The 17,790-nt window shown below is 34.4% G+C and overlaps 1 protein-coding gene across 3 annotated transcripts in view; it reads right to left on the reverse strand.

Moving 5' to 3' along the window:
- Positions 1-17,790, reverse strand: part of LOC150103081 (putative phosphorylase b kinase regulatory subunit beta) — an 860,602-nt gene that overhangs the window by 653,650 nt on the left and 189,162 nt on the right. For all 3 annotated transcript variants that reach the window (XM_090398411.1, XM_090398412.1, XM_090398413.1), the window contains exon 6: positions 4,679-4,738. In XM_090398411.1, coding sequence (XP_090254537.1) covers positions 4,679-4,738 — 60 coding nt within the window. The remainder of the gene's footprint in view (positions 1-4,678; positions 4,739-17,790) is intronic.

Below are 17,790 nucleotides of genomic sequence, written 5' to 3' on the forward strand. Positions count from 1 at the left end.
GTATAGCCTAACAGGGCTGTTGAAATATCCTTCCCTTACAGATGTTGGAGGTTTAGGTGTATGGAAAGTGAAGACAGTGTTCCTCGTTGGAATTAGGTGATTATTATGTATCAGGATGCATCTCTAATATCACTCCTCTATAAGAATTAAGGGTTTTATGAAGTGCTACTGTGGCATTCCATCCAGTGATGTTGCTCTCAGTAGTTTTTTCAAAATGTTGCTGAGCAACATTTCCACAAGGATATCACCAGAATGTAATTTCTTAACTGTGTTAGGAGAACCTGCCAATTATTCTAAACCCTCTGGAATTAAAAATGGATGACATTTTCCCTGTTGGCTTTTCACCTATTGCATGGATAATGAGAAACCACCAGCACATTTATACTAATATCATGTCTTTTGTTTCTTACTTCTGTTATCAAATGATTTATCTACAATATCAGTACAGTAGTGGGGAGGATATGATTTGAGAATATATAAGTTGGTAAGAAGTTGTTACCAGGTTAATGTGGAAGAGATTGTTCTTAGAATGAAGGGAGACAGGGATAGAATAAGAGGCCCATCTCAAGAACTGTGTAAGGAAAATCAGAGAAAGTGAATGAGGAGCGGGTTCTTTATATTGGGATTTTTAGTGAGTGGAATGAGGGTGCAATTAGTGCAGAAATGTTTCATGAATTTTAGGTGCTGTTTGATGAAATTGGTATGTGGGTACCTCCCATGATGTCTTTCAACTTCATGGAAAGAATGGTGCTAACAATCATAATAATATTGTTTTAGATGTCTTCATGAACAAAAAAAACAGAAGGTGATATATTTTTAGAAATCTTAAACCAATTCATAGAGGCTGCTCTTGTCACGCTAAATCTCTACAAAACTCTGAACAAAACTTAAGCATCACTAATACCCTTATAAAGTAAAACATTTTTGCATCTTAAGAGAGACAACATTAAATTCAGAGCTATACATCTTATATAGTCAACTCATCCTTATTAGTTATTCTAAGAAAGCAGTTTATAAACTGCTGCATATACAGAGAAGTCACATGTTTAAATATAAATGGAGGATATAGAGACTCTCCCACTTACATACCTGGATGGAATTTCTTGTTAATAGTTCATTATTTAAAAATATAAATAGTAAGATTGTATAAACCATTTCTAAAACTACATGTAGCCTCCTGAGATCTCCCAAAGAAAGCAGTCCTTTCCAGAAATATCCTGGTGCCTGAAATTGACTTTTTCTGCAGAAAGTTTTCTTCATCAGAATGGAAGAAGTTATGAAATTAGCCATGTCATTCAAAAGAGGAAAAAAGATGCACATAACTATACGTGTCTCATCCACAAATCAAGTCAAGGAATAGAACACAGCTATGATGCCCTACTTCTAAGAAAATTTCTTATTCGAATTATGAAATTTGTTTACATGGATCACTTAACAGAAATCAGAACCTGATTTTTGCATAATGTAAGATAGTTGCTCATCAGATGTTGTAATGCTTTAGACTTCAATTATTCTATCATCTTCTGCTCTAAATATTATTTGCAACACAAGACTGGAATTTTCCACAGAGTATATTATTTGTGATTCATTTATTGTATCACTGTCCAGTTATTATTAATTGCATTTAATGATAATAACTTTTTATATGTACTAATGACCTTGATGAACCCATTAATTTTTGTTTATTATGAAAATAACATCGATTATTATTAGAATAATTTTATTTACGTTGTAAAGAATTTGTAAAAATATCATTTAGTTATTAAATTAATTAAATTATGAAATTTTAATTATTCAATTAAAATAAAGATTAAATAACAAAAATAACAAACAGCACAAACGTGCTCTATACAGACTGCTGCAGTTAAGCTATACTAATCGCTGCAGTTAAGCAATACAGTAGTAAAATCAACTACTTACATCAGTAGTTTGAAGGACATCAGACTTTAGTTAAATTAAAAACATTATATATTTATTATAATTCCCATCCTTTATAATTTCCAGAAGACCAAGATTACCCAAATTAGATTTAAAAAAAAAAAAAAACACTGGGATATTAACTCTACTCAAAACCATTTTGACACATGACAATATATGGTTAGTTCTAAATGTAGCCAAAAACGAAGAGATTTAATTACAGTTCTAAAAAAATAGTCACCCCATCTAACAGAATGTTTTAAATTTATTACTGTTATTATTAGAGTTCTTCAGGGATGCAAGCACTCATCAAGGGAGACCAACATATCACTCACTACAGGTAATCATACATTTTCTTCAATTCATTCATACCACCTGCACTAACTACCTCCAAAGACAAACCATTCCAATTATTGGTCACTCTATGAGAGAAATATCTAACACCCACCCCTTACTTCACTACATTCATTTTCAACTTCCATGGATGCCCTCTCATCCTCTCTCCCACCCTCCACACTATGAAAAATTCCATCTACTAGTATCATATATGACCTTTTCAGAAGTTTGTAGATCTATATTATCACCTGTCCCTTTCTCCTGATTGTTCTCATAAACTACATTCAACATTCCCAATAACATCTTTGACACTCTCCTTTACAACCTCTTCACTGTATCTGATCACTTCAGAAAACAGGAGATCAGATTTGTCCACACAATAGTCCAAATGAAAGACTATTGTGTGGACAAAATCAGGGCCATATAAAGAGATCAGGTGACTTCCTTATTCTTACATGTCAGTGTTCATTTCAGCAATGCAATTATCCTCTGAGTTGTTTTAGCAATTTAGCTCATTTAGCAATCTTTGCTAAATGATCTCAAAACTGCAACTTTCTGTCTACTAAAACTCCAAGTTCCTTAGCACACTCAGTTTAGATTAGCAGAATACCACCAACATAATATGCAATTCATTATCTCATCACATCAAAGCACATAACTTTACATTTACTGACAGCCATCAACACATGCCACAATTCCAGCTTATTCAAGCATTCAGCAAGTAATGCAGGTCAGTTGCATTCTTGAACAACCTGGCCTATCTTTGCATAATCAGAAAGTAGCTGTATAAATCCTTCCCAATATCATTAATGTGATGACTGAATACCAATGGACCAAGGAATGATTCTGAGGATACATCACTAGTCATCTTAAATGCCAAAGGCTCATGTCCCCCAAACACACTTTTTGATATCTAATAGTTTATAATCCAATCCCACATCTCCCAACGGATGTAACAGTCTTTATTATTATTACCTGATCCCTCCAGGAAGTCCAAAGACTCATCGAGGGAGGACACCCACTCTACAGCTCTGTCTCCACCACTCAATTCATCAACTACAACGAACCGGAACTACCATCACCATCTACACTAATATTTACACAGGCAATCACAAACATCCATGCTTACAGCAAGATTCAAACCCGCAGCCTTTTGGCTGGAGAGCAGATATGCTAACCGCTCGGCCAACCAGGCTGGCATATCAGTTTTTATATTTTTCTTTACTTACCTGCTTTAATGCTTAGCTTTTCTCCTTTTGCTGTTTAACTTTCTTGTTCTTCCTATGCAATGCTAATCGCTTCTTGACTTTTCTAATTCCCATATTATGTATCTAATAATTTGTTCTAATATTGTGATTCTGAAAGTTAATTCATTGACAATATCCTCATAGTTCAGGACCAGCATGTTTCTGTTCACTAGGACAAAAACTTTTTGCCCTAGTGAACTTCATCCTCTCCTATTTCATTTATTCTTCCTAAAAAAAAATACTTTACTCTCAATTACCAGTCAGTATACCTCCTTTTTTTTTTTTTTTTTCACTAATGCCTATAATCTGAGACCACAAGGCATTGACCGAAGCAACAAACTCAACTCCTCAGTTCCTTCAGTCTAACACTATTCTTTATTGATACTCTACTGTTCGGTAGATTTCTGAAATTTTACAGTATTTATAGTACTACTTTAATACTGGAATATTCAGCAAAATATCAGAAATATACCAAATACAATAAAATCATGAACAGCAACAGGAATGTACTATAAAAACTAATTACTTCAAAAAAATAAATAAATAAAAATATAATAAAACAGATAATAAATCACTTATTTCACAAGAGTGCTAAATACTTAAACAGACCTATTATGATATAGGACTGAACTCAATACCATAATTTACCAGCATGAGTTGTCTCAAATTTTTTTGATTCTGAGGAAATAATAATATACATAAGATCCATGCCACTGTAATTACAGAAGTATCCATATCCAAGCCTGAAATAGGCAACTTGCCAGTATGAAAAAAAAAATAATAATAATAGTAATGTGCCTATTACACTTTTTCTATGTATACACATGTCACAGCTATCATTCATGATAATCTAAACACTTTGAGGCTATATTTCTCTTCTCTTCAAAGGAGTGTGACAACTTGGTGTTCTTTAATGTGTTGAAAGAATGCAAGACAAAAAAAAAAATGATTTATCCATATAAAAAGAACTAGCAATGTCAATTATTTTATTAATTCAACAACCAAGGAACAATTCCATAATAAGAGAAATGCTATGATTTAATAATTAAAATAACACATATATAAATATGTAAAAGAAAAAAATCCATCCCATGAATTAACAACACAAGTTTTTGCATAGCATGATATACTGCATCAAACTAACAAAAAAAAAAAAAAAACCCACTATGACTATATACCTGAAGGCCTGACATGATCATCTGAACAAGGAAGAGAAGATACAAGCACACAGCATCAAGCTGAAACAAAACAGATATAATTATATACATATATATATATAGTTTCATATATCTATATTCATTATTATTATTATTATTATTATTATTATTTATTATTATTATTCAGGCCTCCATGGAGTCAAAAGATTCATTGTGGGAGGTTCTTCCTAAGAAACACAAAATCTATCAAGACTCATCGAGGGGAAGTCACCCCTAAGAAACACAAAGTCTATCATACCACTCCTTAAACTTTCTGACCATTCTCGCTCTCACCACTCCATCAGGCAATGCATTCCATGGTTCAAACACCCTCCATGCAAAGAAACCACTCCTCACCCTCTTGTTCACAGTTTCCTTTCGTAACTTCCAGGGATGGCCTCTTGTCATCACTCCTCATTGCTGTTCAACCAAGCGAAAGAACTCCCCAGTGTCAACCCTGACCACCTCTCAACAGTTTAAAAGTCTCAATCTTATCACCCCTCCTTTGTCTATCCACCAAACTCTGCAGTCCACATTCCCTCAGCTGCTCCTCATACCTATCATTGTACAGTCCTGAAACCATCTTTATTATCTGCCTTTGTACCCATCCCACAGTTAATTTATCCCCTTCAAATCCTGGGGACCAAATATGAGAACAAGAGTCCTAGTGTGGTCTGATCAGGGTCTTTATACAACGGAATGATAACTGTTTTATCTCTGCAGGTCAGCGTCCTTCTCATTATTGCAGCAATCCTCTGTGTTATCCTCACCACCTTTGCAATATGTCCCCTAAATTTCAGGTTTCTATCAATCATCAACCCCAGATCTCTTGTCTCCCCTACTTCCTCCAGTATAACTCCTCCCATAGAGTATGCAGTGTCCCATCAATGTTTCCAAAACCTCAAGACCTTAAATTTGGCTGCATTAAACCGACACCCCCATTCATTTGCCCATGTATCTAGCTTATTCAAATCCTCTTGCAGGACTGACGCATCTGCACTATTACTAATAATCCTTCCCAACTTCACATCATCTGCAAACAACTGAATATCCCCTTGCAATCTACTGACAATGTCATTGATATAAAGGTTAAAGAATATAGCTCCCAATACTGAGCCCTCTGAGACCCCACTTGTAACCCTCTGCATCCTAAAAACTGCCCCACCATACACAACTCTCTGATACCTATCGGACAGCCAATCCTGAATCTAGTTGACCAATCTGACATCCAGACCCATGTCAAATGCCTTCGCTAAGTCTAAGAAAATGGCAGTATATGCCTTTCCCTCATCTAATGCTCTTGTAACTTTATCATAAAAGACTAGCATATTGCTAAAACAAGAGTGCCCCTTCACAAATCCATGTTGACTCTCACAGATAACATTACCCTCATCTGCCTAATACTGTATATGGTCCTTCACTACGTTCTCCAAGATCTTACTAACTACTGATGACACACAAACTGGCCTATAATTAGACACTTCCAGTCTGCTACGCCCTTATGCAATGGCACTATCTTACCTTCCTTCCATTCGATGGGCACCTTTCCCGCAGCCAGACTTTCATTGAAAAGCCAGGTCAAAGGCACTGTCAGTTCCCTAGCACATTCTCTCAAAACTCGTGGTGAAATACCATCCAGTCCCACAGCTTTACTGACATCCAGAGTACTCAGTATTTGAAACACACTCTCCTACTGTACCTCTAAACTTCGACCAGTCCAATCCCTCTAGCATTAAAACCAACTCCTCCAGGATGAAATACTCCAATAAAGTGTTCATTGAACAATTCCACTATGTTCTCTGCATCAGTCACTCTATTACCATTTTTATCCCACAATATCATTCTTCCACAGTCATTTCTCCTTCTACTGGCTACATATCTAAAAAATTCTCTAGGATTTTCTTTGGATCTTAGGGCCAATCTCCTCTCATATTCCAGTTTCGTCTTCCTTACCATACTAGTCACTCTTCTGGCCTGTGTCTTATACTCTTCATGCATCTTCTCTTCACCTGTCTCCTTATATCTCTTCCATAGCATGTTTTTCGCATGCAATTCCTGTTTAATATTGTTTGTCATCCACTTTACTCCAAACTGTGTCCTCTTGTTCACTCGTGGTATACAACTTACCATTGCTGCTAATAAATATTCTTTCATAATTTCCCATGCACTATCTCGGCCTTCCAATTCCTCCCTCCATTAAGCTTCCCCAAGTTGACGTCTTAGACTATTATAATCACCTGCCTTATAATTCCACATACGTTCTCGTCTCTTTGATATTCCTGCATGTCTATTCATTTTCCAAGTCAAAACCATATGGTCACTCTCTCTCTCTCTCTAACTGGTGGGAGAGATGTCATCTCAGTTATTATCAACTCTTCTGATGCTATAACCAAATCCAAAACTCTTGAACCTCTTGTTCCCTCTATTACATGTTGCCTAAGACATTTGCCTTCAAGAATTCTAGAAATCCAATTCCCTTATTGCTACATGCATCTTCCTCTCTCCAGTTTATACTACTGTAGTTAAAATCTCCCATAACAATCATTCTTCTTGCACTTGCCAAACTCAACTGTCTAAAACATTTCCTGGTCCCCACCCTCTGTGCTCCTGGGTCTGTAGCAACACCCCACTAAATATCCTGTCTTGCCCACCTCTACCTCACACCGTATGCTTTCAAAATCATTAGTGCCACTGCCTTCCAAAGTCTCCACTCTTAGAGCACATAGGTCATCACTTATCATAAGCAGTACTCCACCACCACGCTTTCCCTTCCTATCCTGCCGAAAAATGCTGTACCCAGCGACTTTTATTCCTATTATTATATCCTCTTCTGTCAACCAAGTCTCAGTGTTCCCAATAATATTTGGCCAGGCTGATGCTATCTGCACCACCAATTCCTCTGCCTTATTCCGGATACTCCTGGCATTAGTATAAAGTGTATAAATGCCGTTGTTTCTATACCCAGCATTATCCCCTCTAGACTCCACTGGGCTCAGTGTTAGCTGATGTCTTCCCTCTTTTCCTAGATATATTCATATATATCATATATAGTTTCCACTATTTACTAAAAAAGGCAAGCCTAGTTGCCTTAAGGTAGTTCCACCACTAGAATACCTATCATTATGCTAGTAACTTGACATAAGGAAACAGATGTTACTTTCAAGTCTCAACAAAATCCAAACTGGACAGAAAATATGGGAAAAGACCACAAAGTGGAAAAGGTTAAGAAACTTTGGAAAAAAGAAAAACATGGTGAAATATGCTACATGGAACACTAGAAGCAAAGCACATAATATAGGAGAAGAATTAGATAAATTTTTAATAATGAAAATATAGAAATTGAAGTTCTTACAAAAATAAAAAAGAAACTTAAAGGAACAAAAGAAACAACTAATTATCATATCATATACAGTGGAGTGGATAAACAAATATGTACAAAAGCTGTATAATGATTTGGATCCATAAATCAATTAAAGCAAAAATAACTCATTATACATACTGGAATGAAAGAATATTAGAAGTGCGATTAAAATTAAATAAAGAAAATTTAACAGTTGGAAAAAACAGTTTTTTATCGGTTTTAACAGTTGGAGTGTATGTCCCTGAAGAAGGAAAACAAGAAGAAAATTATTACTTTTACAATCAGTTAAAAAGAACATATGAAAAATTAAATAAAAGAGCCCATATAATTATAGCACCAGAGATCTTAATGGCAGAATAGGAATGAAAAAAATTAATAATAATACAGAAAATTTTCAAGAACAAGAACCAACAGTAAACAAAAATGGAAAGCGAGTCATTGATTATATAACATATAATAATTTAAAAATAATGAATACATTATACAAAAATAAAAATATAAATAAATATACATGGTATGCATGAGGACAAAAATCAATAATAGACTACTTTATAGCAAATGAAAAAGCAGCAAACCTCTTCCTAAATGTTAAAGTCAGAAGAGGGCTAGAAATCAACAGATTACTATTGCAGGCAAAACTAAGGTCTCCACCAAATTAGTTACAAAAAAATTACAAAGTAAGACAACTAAATGATTCAAGAAATTTATACCAACAGATGAAAAAAATACTACTTAGAAAAAAATACAAGAAAATGAAGACATCGAGAAAGAATGGAATCATATAAAAGAAATTATTACATTAGCAGCATATAAAAGTCTAGGAACACACAAAAACTATCATAAAAATAAAAAATTGCATATATGGGACAATGAAATAAAAACAATAATTGAAAATAAAAAGCTGGCCTTTAAAAGATGGCTAAGTAGCAAAAAAACAAAAAGATAAAATTGAATATAAAAAAAGACGAGCAATAGCTAAAAAGAGAAACCAGAAAGATACACAAAGAAAGCTGGGAAAAATTTGTATAATATCTAGAAAATGACATATACAAAATAAGACCCAATCCATATAAAATACTAAAACACATCAATCCAGATCTAAAAGAAACTGCAAATATAAATTGTAGAATTGATGTGATCTTGGATTACTTCACAGACCTTTGGAGAGATACGCTAATCGCTCGGCCAGCCTGGCTGGCCGAGTAGTTAGCATATCTGCTCTCCAGCCAAAAGGCTGCGAGTTCGAATCCTGTCGTGGGCATGGATGTTTGTGTTGTCTGTGGAAATACTGGTGGCTCTGGTTGATGGTAGATGGCGTTGGTGTAGTTGCGGTCAGTTGATGGATTGAGTGGTTGAGACAGAGTTGTAGAGTAGGTACCCTCCCTCGATAAGTCTTTGGACCCCCGGGAGGTGTCAAATAATAATAATAATAATAAAACTAACATAAAAAAATTACACCAAATGATATAACAACAATGAAAGAATTAAAAGACAACCTAAGTAAAATAAAAAATGTCAAATCAGCAGGAGAAGATGGGCTAAACTGCAAACTGTATAAATTTGCTGGAAAAAAATTTCATCAGCTTATTAAAATTTTTAAATAAAATATATAGAAATGGACAAATACAATAGAATGGAATACAAGTATAGTAATACCTATATTTAAAAAAGGGGATAAAACAAAACCTGCTAATTACAGTGGTATTAGTTTATAGAATACATGCTACAAAATATATAGTAGAATACTTAATGAAAAATTGAAAATATACAGTGAAAAAATATTATGAGAATGTTAAAATGGATTTAGAAAAGGACGCGCTACAATGGATGCAGCTTTTTGTTTAAAACTACTTATAGAAAAAAAAGAGAATTTAATTCAGAAACTCATCTTTTGTTTATCGATTACGATCAGATACTAGGGGTCTGAAATGTTCTCAGCCTCGACTATAGATGGCAACACTATCAGGAAGATTTTTTTTTCTAAGTTGGTGCATCTGTCATAGTGATGGTGCAGCTGTCTGAAGCAAAAGAGATAAAATTGATAAAAATGGATATCGTGTGGTTATAAAATTTTTGGTTTAATGGCAAAAGAAATTCATTCGAAGTTCATAAAAGTTTATGGGCACTATTCTCCTTCATTTTTGACAATTAAGAAATGGACTGCCGAGTTGAAACATGACCGTACCAGCCTTGACAATGATCCACATGAAGGACGTCCAAAAAGTGTAACAACACCAGAAATCATTGATCAAGTGCACGATATGGTATTGGATGACCAGCGAGTCAAAGTAAGTGAAATTGCTGAGACTATAGGCATTTCAAAAGAACGTGTAAGATATATTTTGCATGAAGAATTGCAAATGAAAAAGCTTTGCACAAGATGGGTGCAGCGTTTGCTCACAGCAAATCAAAAACGCACTCATGAAAATGTGTGTTTAAAGTGCTTGGAGCATTTTAACAACAATAAAATTTTTGTGCATTGATTTATTACTATCGATGAGACTGGGATTCGCAGTTCCACTAGAATCCAAACAGCAGTCAAAACAGCGGAAGTCAGTTTTTCGGTGCCAAAGAAGACAAAATCTGTTCCATCAGCAGGTAAGGTCATGGCATCTGTGTTCTGGGATGCTAAAGGCATTTTATTTATTAATTATCTTGAAAAGGGTAAAATAATAAGCTGGGATTATTATTCTGATCTTTTAACCAGACTAGACAAAAAAATTTATGAGAAAAGACCCGGTTTGCAGAAGAAAAAATTCATCTTTCATCAGGAAAATACATCTGCCCCACAAAGATGTTTTGGCAATGGGAAAATTAAGGGACCTGCACTATGAATTGATGGAACATCCACCCTATTCCCCAGATTTGGCTCACTCTGACTTCTGTCTCTTCCCAAAACTAAAACTCTTCCTTGCTAGTCAGCGTATTCCTTCGAATCAAGAGGTGATTGCAGCGCTGTAGAGGGGTATTTTGCAGATCTTACTGAGAACCACTACAGGAACGGGATAACGGCACTGGAGTTTTGCTGGAATAAATATATCAGTCTTAAGGGAGATTATGTTGAAAAATAAAAATAACATCAAAATTATAAATTCATTTTTTCATTGTTAGACCGAGAACTTTTCAGACCACAATCGTAAAAGCATTTGACCAAGTAAAAAGATATATACTATTTGATATATTACAAAGAATAAATATAACTAATATTTTACTACACGTGATACTGAATATATACAAAGATAATGAAGTAAAAATAAAAATAAATGAAAATATGTCTGAAAACAATCTATAAACCACGGAGTAAGACAGGGATATCCTCTGTCTCCAAAACTTTTCAATATTTATATTAATAAAATATTAATAAATTGGAACACTTGAAACAATCCAGGTATAAAAATATCCCAGAATAACAAAATAAATACACTATTATTTTCAGATGATCAGGTAATAATATCAGATAAAGAAGACAATTTACAAAGAGCAATATATAATTTAAACATTATAGTAGAACAGTTTGGAATGAAAATATCCATAGATAAAACTAAAACAATGGCATTTTGTGGACAAACTCCAGTTAGAAGTAAAATAGTTAATAAGAATAAAATAATAGAACAGATAAATACTTTCAGTTATCTTGGATGTGAAATATCATATGAAGGAGAAAAAGATATAAAATTAAAAACCAAAATTTTTACAGATAGTACTCCTGATAAATAGAACACTCAATCCAAATATAGTACAAAAAGAAACACACTTGAAAATATACAATACTTTAGCAGTGCCAACATTATTATATGACAGTGAAATTTGGGCAATAAACAAACAAGATAAACAAAGAATAAAGACAAGTGAAATGAGATTTATTAGAACTGCAAAATACACATTACTAGACCAAAAAAGGAACAAAGATATTTTGAAAGAACTAAAAACAAAATCAACAGAAGAAAAACTAAACAAATACAAACAAAAATGGACATAACATGTAAATTGAATGACCAACACCAGATATCCCAAACAAATGTTAAAATATCTGGTGTCATAGTATGTCACCAGATATACTATGACACTCAAAAAAGGATATTGAATGGATAATGAGACTGGAACAGACCAATATGATCAACACGTGTAATTAGCGTTATGATGATGATGATTATTATTATTACTTGTGACACCTCCAAGGAGTCTGAAGACTCATCACGGGAGGATACCTACTGTACAACTCTCCATCTCCACCAATCGTCCACATCAATGCCATCTACCGACCACCACCACAACTAGTATTTTTTGTGTGTAAACTGTATGTGTTCTGACGGGCCGATCTGTCTGTATGCGGGATGAAAAACTTGCATTTCTGGAACAAAAAACCCTGCTACCTCCATATGAGATTGGCTAACTCACCTTGAATTGAAAAAGTCCATATAAATATTCCTTCCGTCACGACGAGAATTGAACTTAGACCTTTTCCAATCGAAGGATGCAATGTACCATCATTCTTCTAATCATGCTATGGAGGCACTTAATGATGATAATTTTTTTTTTTATTTATTTGGCTTTGAATAGGAGCTCTGCTGGTTATACAATATATTGAGCTTCCCAATAATAAAATGTGGGATTTTTTTTTCCTTTTTTTTTTTTTAATTGATCTTGGATGAGATGTAATTTCTCAGCTTTCATCCTCGAAGCTTATTTGTTAGTTTATCTGAGGATGACACCAGTTAGTTATTATTTATTGGTTTGTTTACTGTGTTGGGGAGAAGAATGATGTTTAAATTTAGGTTTGATTTCAATTGCAGCCATTGAGAGATTCATGCACACGCACATACACACACACACAATAACTTGGAATGTCTTGATGAGTCGCTGAAATGGAAGCCTGAACGAATATATTGTTTCATTAAGTTTGTATGGTATTTAGGGTGTGTGTTTCTTGTTCATAGTATGTCCTTAGAACTCTTTTCAGACTATTGTAGTTTGTAAGGTTTCTGTATTCAAAAGGTAATTTGTTTATCATGTCTGGGATGTAGAAGTTTCGTGTGGCCTTTCTGTAGTGATTATTGTATTTATATGTGATATAATTAGTTGGTTGAGGTCTTGTTACACAGTATGTATTTCTGAATGTCCTGTAGTTGGCATCGAAATAATGTTTTAGCAGAGCTGCATAGTGACATAAGTATTTTGCTGTCAGTATTCTGTGTTCTGACATTGCAGTGTATATAAAGTCAATATTGTCTCTTAGTACCCAAAAGATCAGTTTTATCATTTTGTACTGTAGCGACATTAATCTATTTAGTTTGTAGGGTGCACAGAAAGCATACATTGTTATAGCGTATCTTAGTATATTTTGCATTGCGCTTTGTATATTAGTATTTTTAGGCTTGTGTGAGCTATGCCTTTCAACCTTTAAAGTTTGCCAGCTATTGTTCGGAGTTTGTTGTGTAGATGGTTTATGTGGCTATTCCAGTTCACATCTGCATCAAACTAAATTCCAAGGTATCGTATTGTTTCAACCTGAGTGACTGTAGTGGTTTTACTGCTCTGTGTATCTTTTACGTTGGAGAGTCGATGTTGGATGTTTATATATTTATTATCAACTGGTCGAGTCAGTGGATTTCTGAATATCATTAATTTTCTTATCTGAGTTTAGGTGTATGGAGTTTTAGGTGAGCAGATTTATGTCATGTTGCATGTTTGTTTGGGCTATGCTTGCATTACAATGGATGGATATTATAGCTGTATCGTCAGTGTATTGGAAGATCTTACCTTTTAGAGGTAGCTGATTAATATCGTGCGTATAAAGGTTGAATAGAGTTGGGGAGAGTACAGCTCCCTGTGGCACTCCACAGGTTACTGGTAGCTCTCTACTTCGGTTTGACACGATATGTGTGATATGCTTTCTATTTTTTTTTATATTTTTTTATTTTTAAATAACGAAACCTGTGGTGAGATCATAATTAAAAGAAACACACGTGTCAACCACAGTGAAAATTATTTAATTGTAAATATTTCATCCTAAGTATCTTAGGACATCATCAGTAGAGTAGTTTAAACAATAATAGGAATAACATACAGTTAGGGCGCATGATTACAATAGAATCTCACTAAACATGCGTAACTAACGTGTTACAGAAGTAAAAAAAAAAAAAAAAAAAACCCTAATAATAATTATTTTACACAATTTTGTATGACAATTTCCCATACTTTAGGAATAGTAAAAATGTCATTGCGGTTTAAATTTGGTCTGTGTAGTAGGGCTTCAGAACTTTCTTTATATAAATGTTCATGTTTATATAAAGATCTATGTAAAAGTTTATACTTTTCCCAATGGATCCTATGGCTTGGATTTTCAATTCCGTGTTGAGAGAGGCCAGATTTTTTTGGTTTAAAAAGACGAATGTGGTCTTGATGTTCCGAGATGCGTTTCTGAACAAACCTACCTGTCTGCCCAAAGTAAGACAATTTGCATGAGCATGGAATCTCATAAACGCCAGGCAACATCAAAGGTGAGAGTTTGTCCTTAGGAGAAGGTAACAAGTTGTAAATTTGGTTGATAGGTTTGTAAGTAGTGGCAAAATTGTATTTCTTCATAATTTTAGTAAGACGTTCGGAGATGCCTTTGATGTAAGGTATGGGAATCCTATGGACTTCTTGTCTGGCTTGATGTGTGGGAAAGTGACTGATGATTTTTTGAGTTGTTTTAGGATTATATCCATTTAGGATGCCTGTATTTTTGATTACTTCTAATTCTTAGTTTAGAGATTCTTCAGAGGAGCAGAATTTGTGTGCTCTGGAAACTAGTGATTTAACAATGCCAGATTTCTGAGATGGATGATGAGCGGAAGAATTGTGAATGTAGTGACTTGAGAATGTAGGCTTGCGAAAGACACATGTGGCGATGGAACCGTCTTCTTTTCTTTGAATGTGTAAATCCAAAAAGGAGATACCCTGTGGAGATTCTTTTTCTAATGTAAAGTTGATGCGATGATGAAGAAGGTTAATTTTATCTAGAAACAGTTGTAATTCATGTTTGGGATGATCCCAGACTGCAAATACGTCGTCGACATAGCTTCACCAAATTTTTGGTTTGGGTTCAAAAGTGAATATTTTTTCCTCAAGGTGTTCTACAAGTTTGCTAGGTTTTGGTGATAAAGGAGATCCCATTGCTGTTCCTTCTTCTTGCTTGTAAAATTAACCTTTCCGGGTGAAGTAACCTGATGCAATAACAAACTTGAACAATTCAACTATATCAGACGGAAATTTTTGAGTTACTAATTCTATTGTTTCTTTACGGAGAATGTTTGTGAAGAGGGAGACAATGTCGAAGCTGATTAACAAGTCAGTTTTTGACAGTTGAATATCTTTCATTTTTGTGTGAAACTCTGTAGAATTTTTGATTGAAGAGACTGAGTGGCCTATGTGAGGACGGAGAAGGTTAGATAAGGAATCTTGATAACTTGTAAGTTGGACTGCTAATACAGTCTACGATGGCTCTGAGTGGAATATCAGTTCTGTGTAGCTTAGGTAAGCCATAAATTCTAGGAGGTCTGGCATGGCATGTCTTAAGTTTTTTGATTGTTTCTTCATCTAAGGAGGAAGTTTCATTAAGTAGCTTATTTAATTTTCTGAGTTGATGTTTTGTAGGATCATAATCCAATTGGGCGTAAGTATTACGATCTCGAAGAAGTAAATTCATTTTCCGGTCATACGAATTGGAATCAAGAACCACAGTAGTATTTCCTTTATCACCTCTGGTAATGATTATGTTTTTATTACGTTTTAAGGATATAATAGCTTTCAATTCTGATGGTGGGATATTTAATTCCAAAGGTTTGGCATTGCAGATCACTTTAGCTACCTCAAAATGAAGTCTGTTGGCTTCAAAAAACTTAAGACATACCATGCCAGACCTCATAGAATTTATGGCTTACATAAGCTACACAAAACTAATGTTCCACTCAGACCCATCGTAGACTGTATTAGCAGTCCAACTTACAAGTTATCAAGATTCTTATCTAACATTCTCCGTCCTCACATAGCCCACTCAGTCTCTTCAATCAAAAATTTTACAGAGTTTCACACAAAAATGAAAGACATTCAACTGTCAATTCGTTAAAGTTGAAAAGACATTCAATGTCAGCTTCGACATTGCTCCCTCTTCACGAACATTCCCCATAAAGAAACAATAGAATTACTAACTCACAAATTTCCATCTGATATAGTTGAATTGTTCAAGTTTGTTATTGCATCAGGTTACTTCACCTGGAAAGGTCAATTTTACAAGAAAGAAGAAGGAACAGCATGGGATCTCCTTTATCACCAAACCTAGCAAACTTGTTTCTAGAACACCTTGAGGAAAAAATATTTACTTTTGAACCCAAACCAAAAATTTGGTTAAGATATTTCAACGACGTATTTGCAGTCTGGGATCATCCCGAACATGAATTACAACTGTTTCTAGATAAAATTAACCTTCTTCATCATCACATCAAATTTACGTTAGAAAAAGAATCTCCACAGGGTATCTCCTTTTTGGATTTACACATTCAAAGAAAAGAAGGCGGTTCCATCGCCACGTCTGTCTTTTGCAAGCCTACATTCTCAGGTTGCTACATTCACAATTCTTCCGCTCATCATCCATCTCAGAAATCTGGCATTGTTAAATCACTAGTTTCCAGAGCACACAAATTCTGCTCCTCTGAAGAATCTCTAAACCAAGAATTAGAAGTAATCAAAAATACAGGCATCCTAAATGGATATAATCCTAAAACAACTCAAAAAATCATCAGTCACTTTCCCACACATCAAACCAGACAAGTAGTCCATAGGATTCCCATACCTTACATCAAAGGCATCTCCGAACGTCTTTCTAAAATTATGAAGAAATACAATTTTGCCACTACTTACAAACCTATCAACCAAATTTACAACTTGTTACCTTCTCCTAAGGACAAACTCTCACCTTTGATGTTGCCTGGCGTTTATGAGATTCCATGCTCATGCAAATTGTCTTATTTTGGACAGACAGGTAGGTCTGTTCAGAAATGCATCTCAGAACATCAAGACCACATTCGTCTTTATAAATCGCAGAAATCTGGCCTCTCTCAACACGGAATTGAAAATCCAAGCCATAGGATCCATTGGGAAAAGTATTAACTTTTACATAGATCTTTATATAAACATGAACATTTATATAAAGAGTGTTCTGAAGCCCTACTACACAGACCAAATTTAAACCACGGCATTCTTACTATTCGTAAAGTATGGGAAATTGTCATACAAAATTGTGTAAAATAATTATTATTAGGGTTTTTTTTTTTTTTTTTTACTTCTGTAACACATTAGTTATGCATGTTTAGTGAGTTTCTATTGTAATCATGTGCCCTAACTGTATGTTATTCCTATTATTGTTTAAACTACTGTACTGATGACGTCCTAAGATACTAAGGATGAAATATTTACAATTAAATAATTTTCACTGTGGTTAACACATGTGTTTATTTTAATTATGCTTTCTATTTTGAAGGTAGTTTGTAAACCACCTGTGCAGAGACCCATCTATTCCAACATGCCTCAGCTTTTATAGTAAGGTTTGATGTGTAAGTGTTTTTGATCAACTGCTTTATTTAGATCAGTAACTACCATGGCAATTTTGTTTTTGTCTAAAGCAATATTAATTACATCTGTAAAGTCTTCCAAGAGAGATGTTGTTCTCTTATTTTTCTGAAAACCATATTGT

The sequence above is a fragment of the Typopeltis vanoorti genome, chromosome 9 (assembly GCF_054136105.1).
Source record: "Typopeltis vanoorti isolate ZY-2024b chromosome 9, IOZ_Tvanoo_1.0, whole genome shotgun sequence".
NCBI lineage: Eukaryota > Metazoa > Arthropoda > Arachnida > Uropygi > Thelyphonidae > Typopeltis > Typopeltis vanoorti.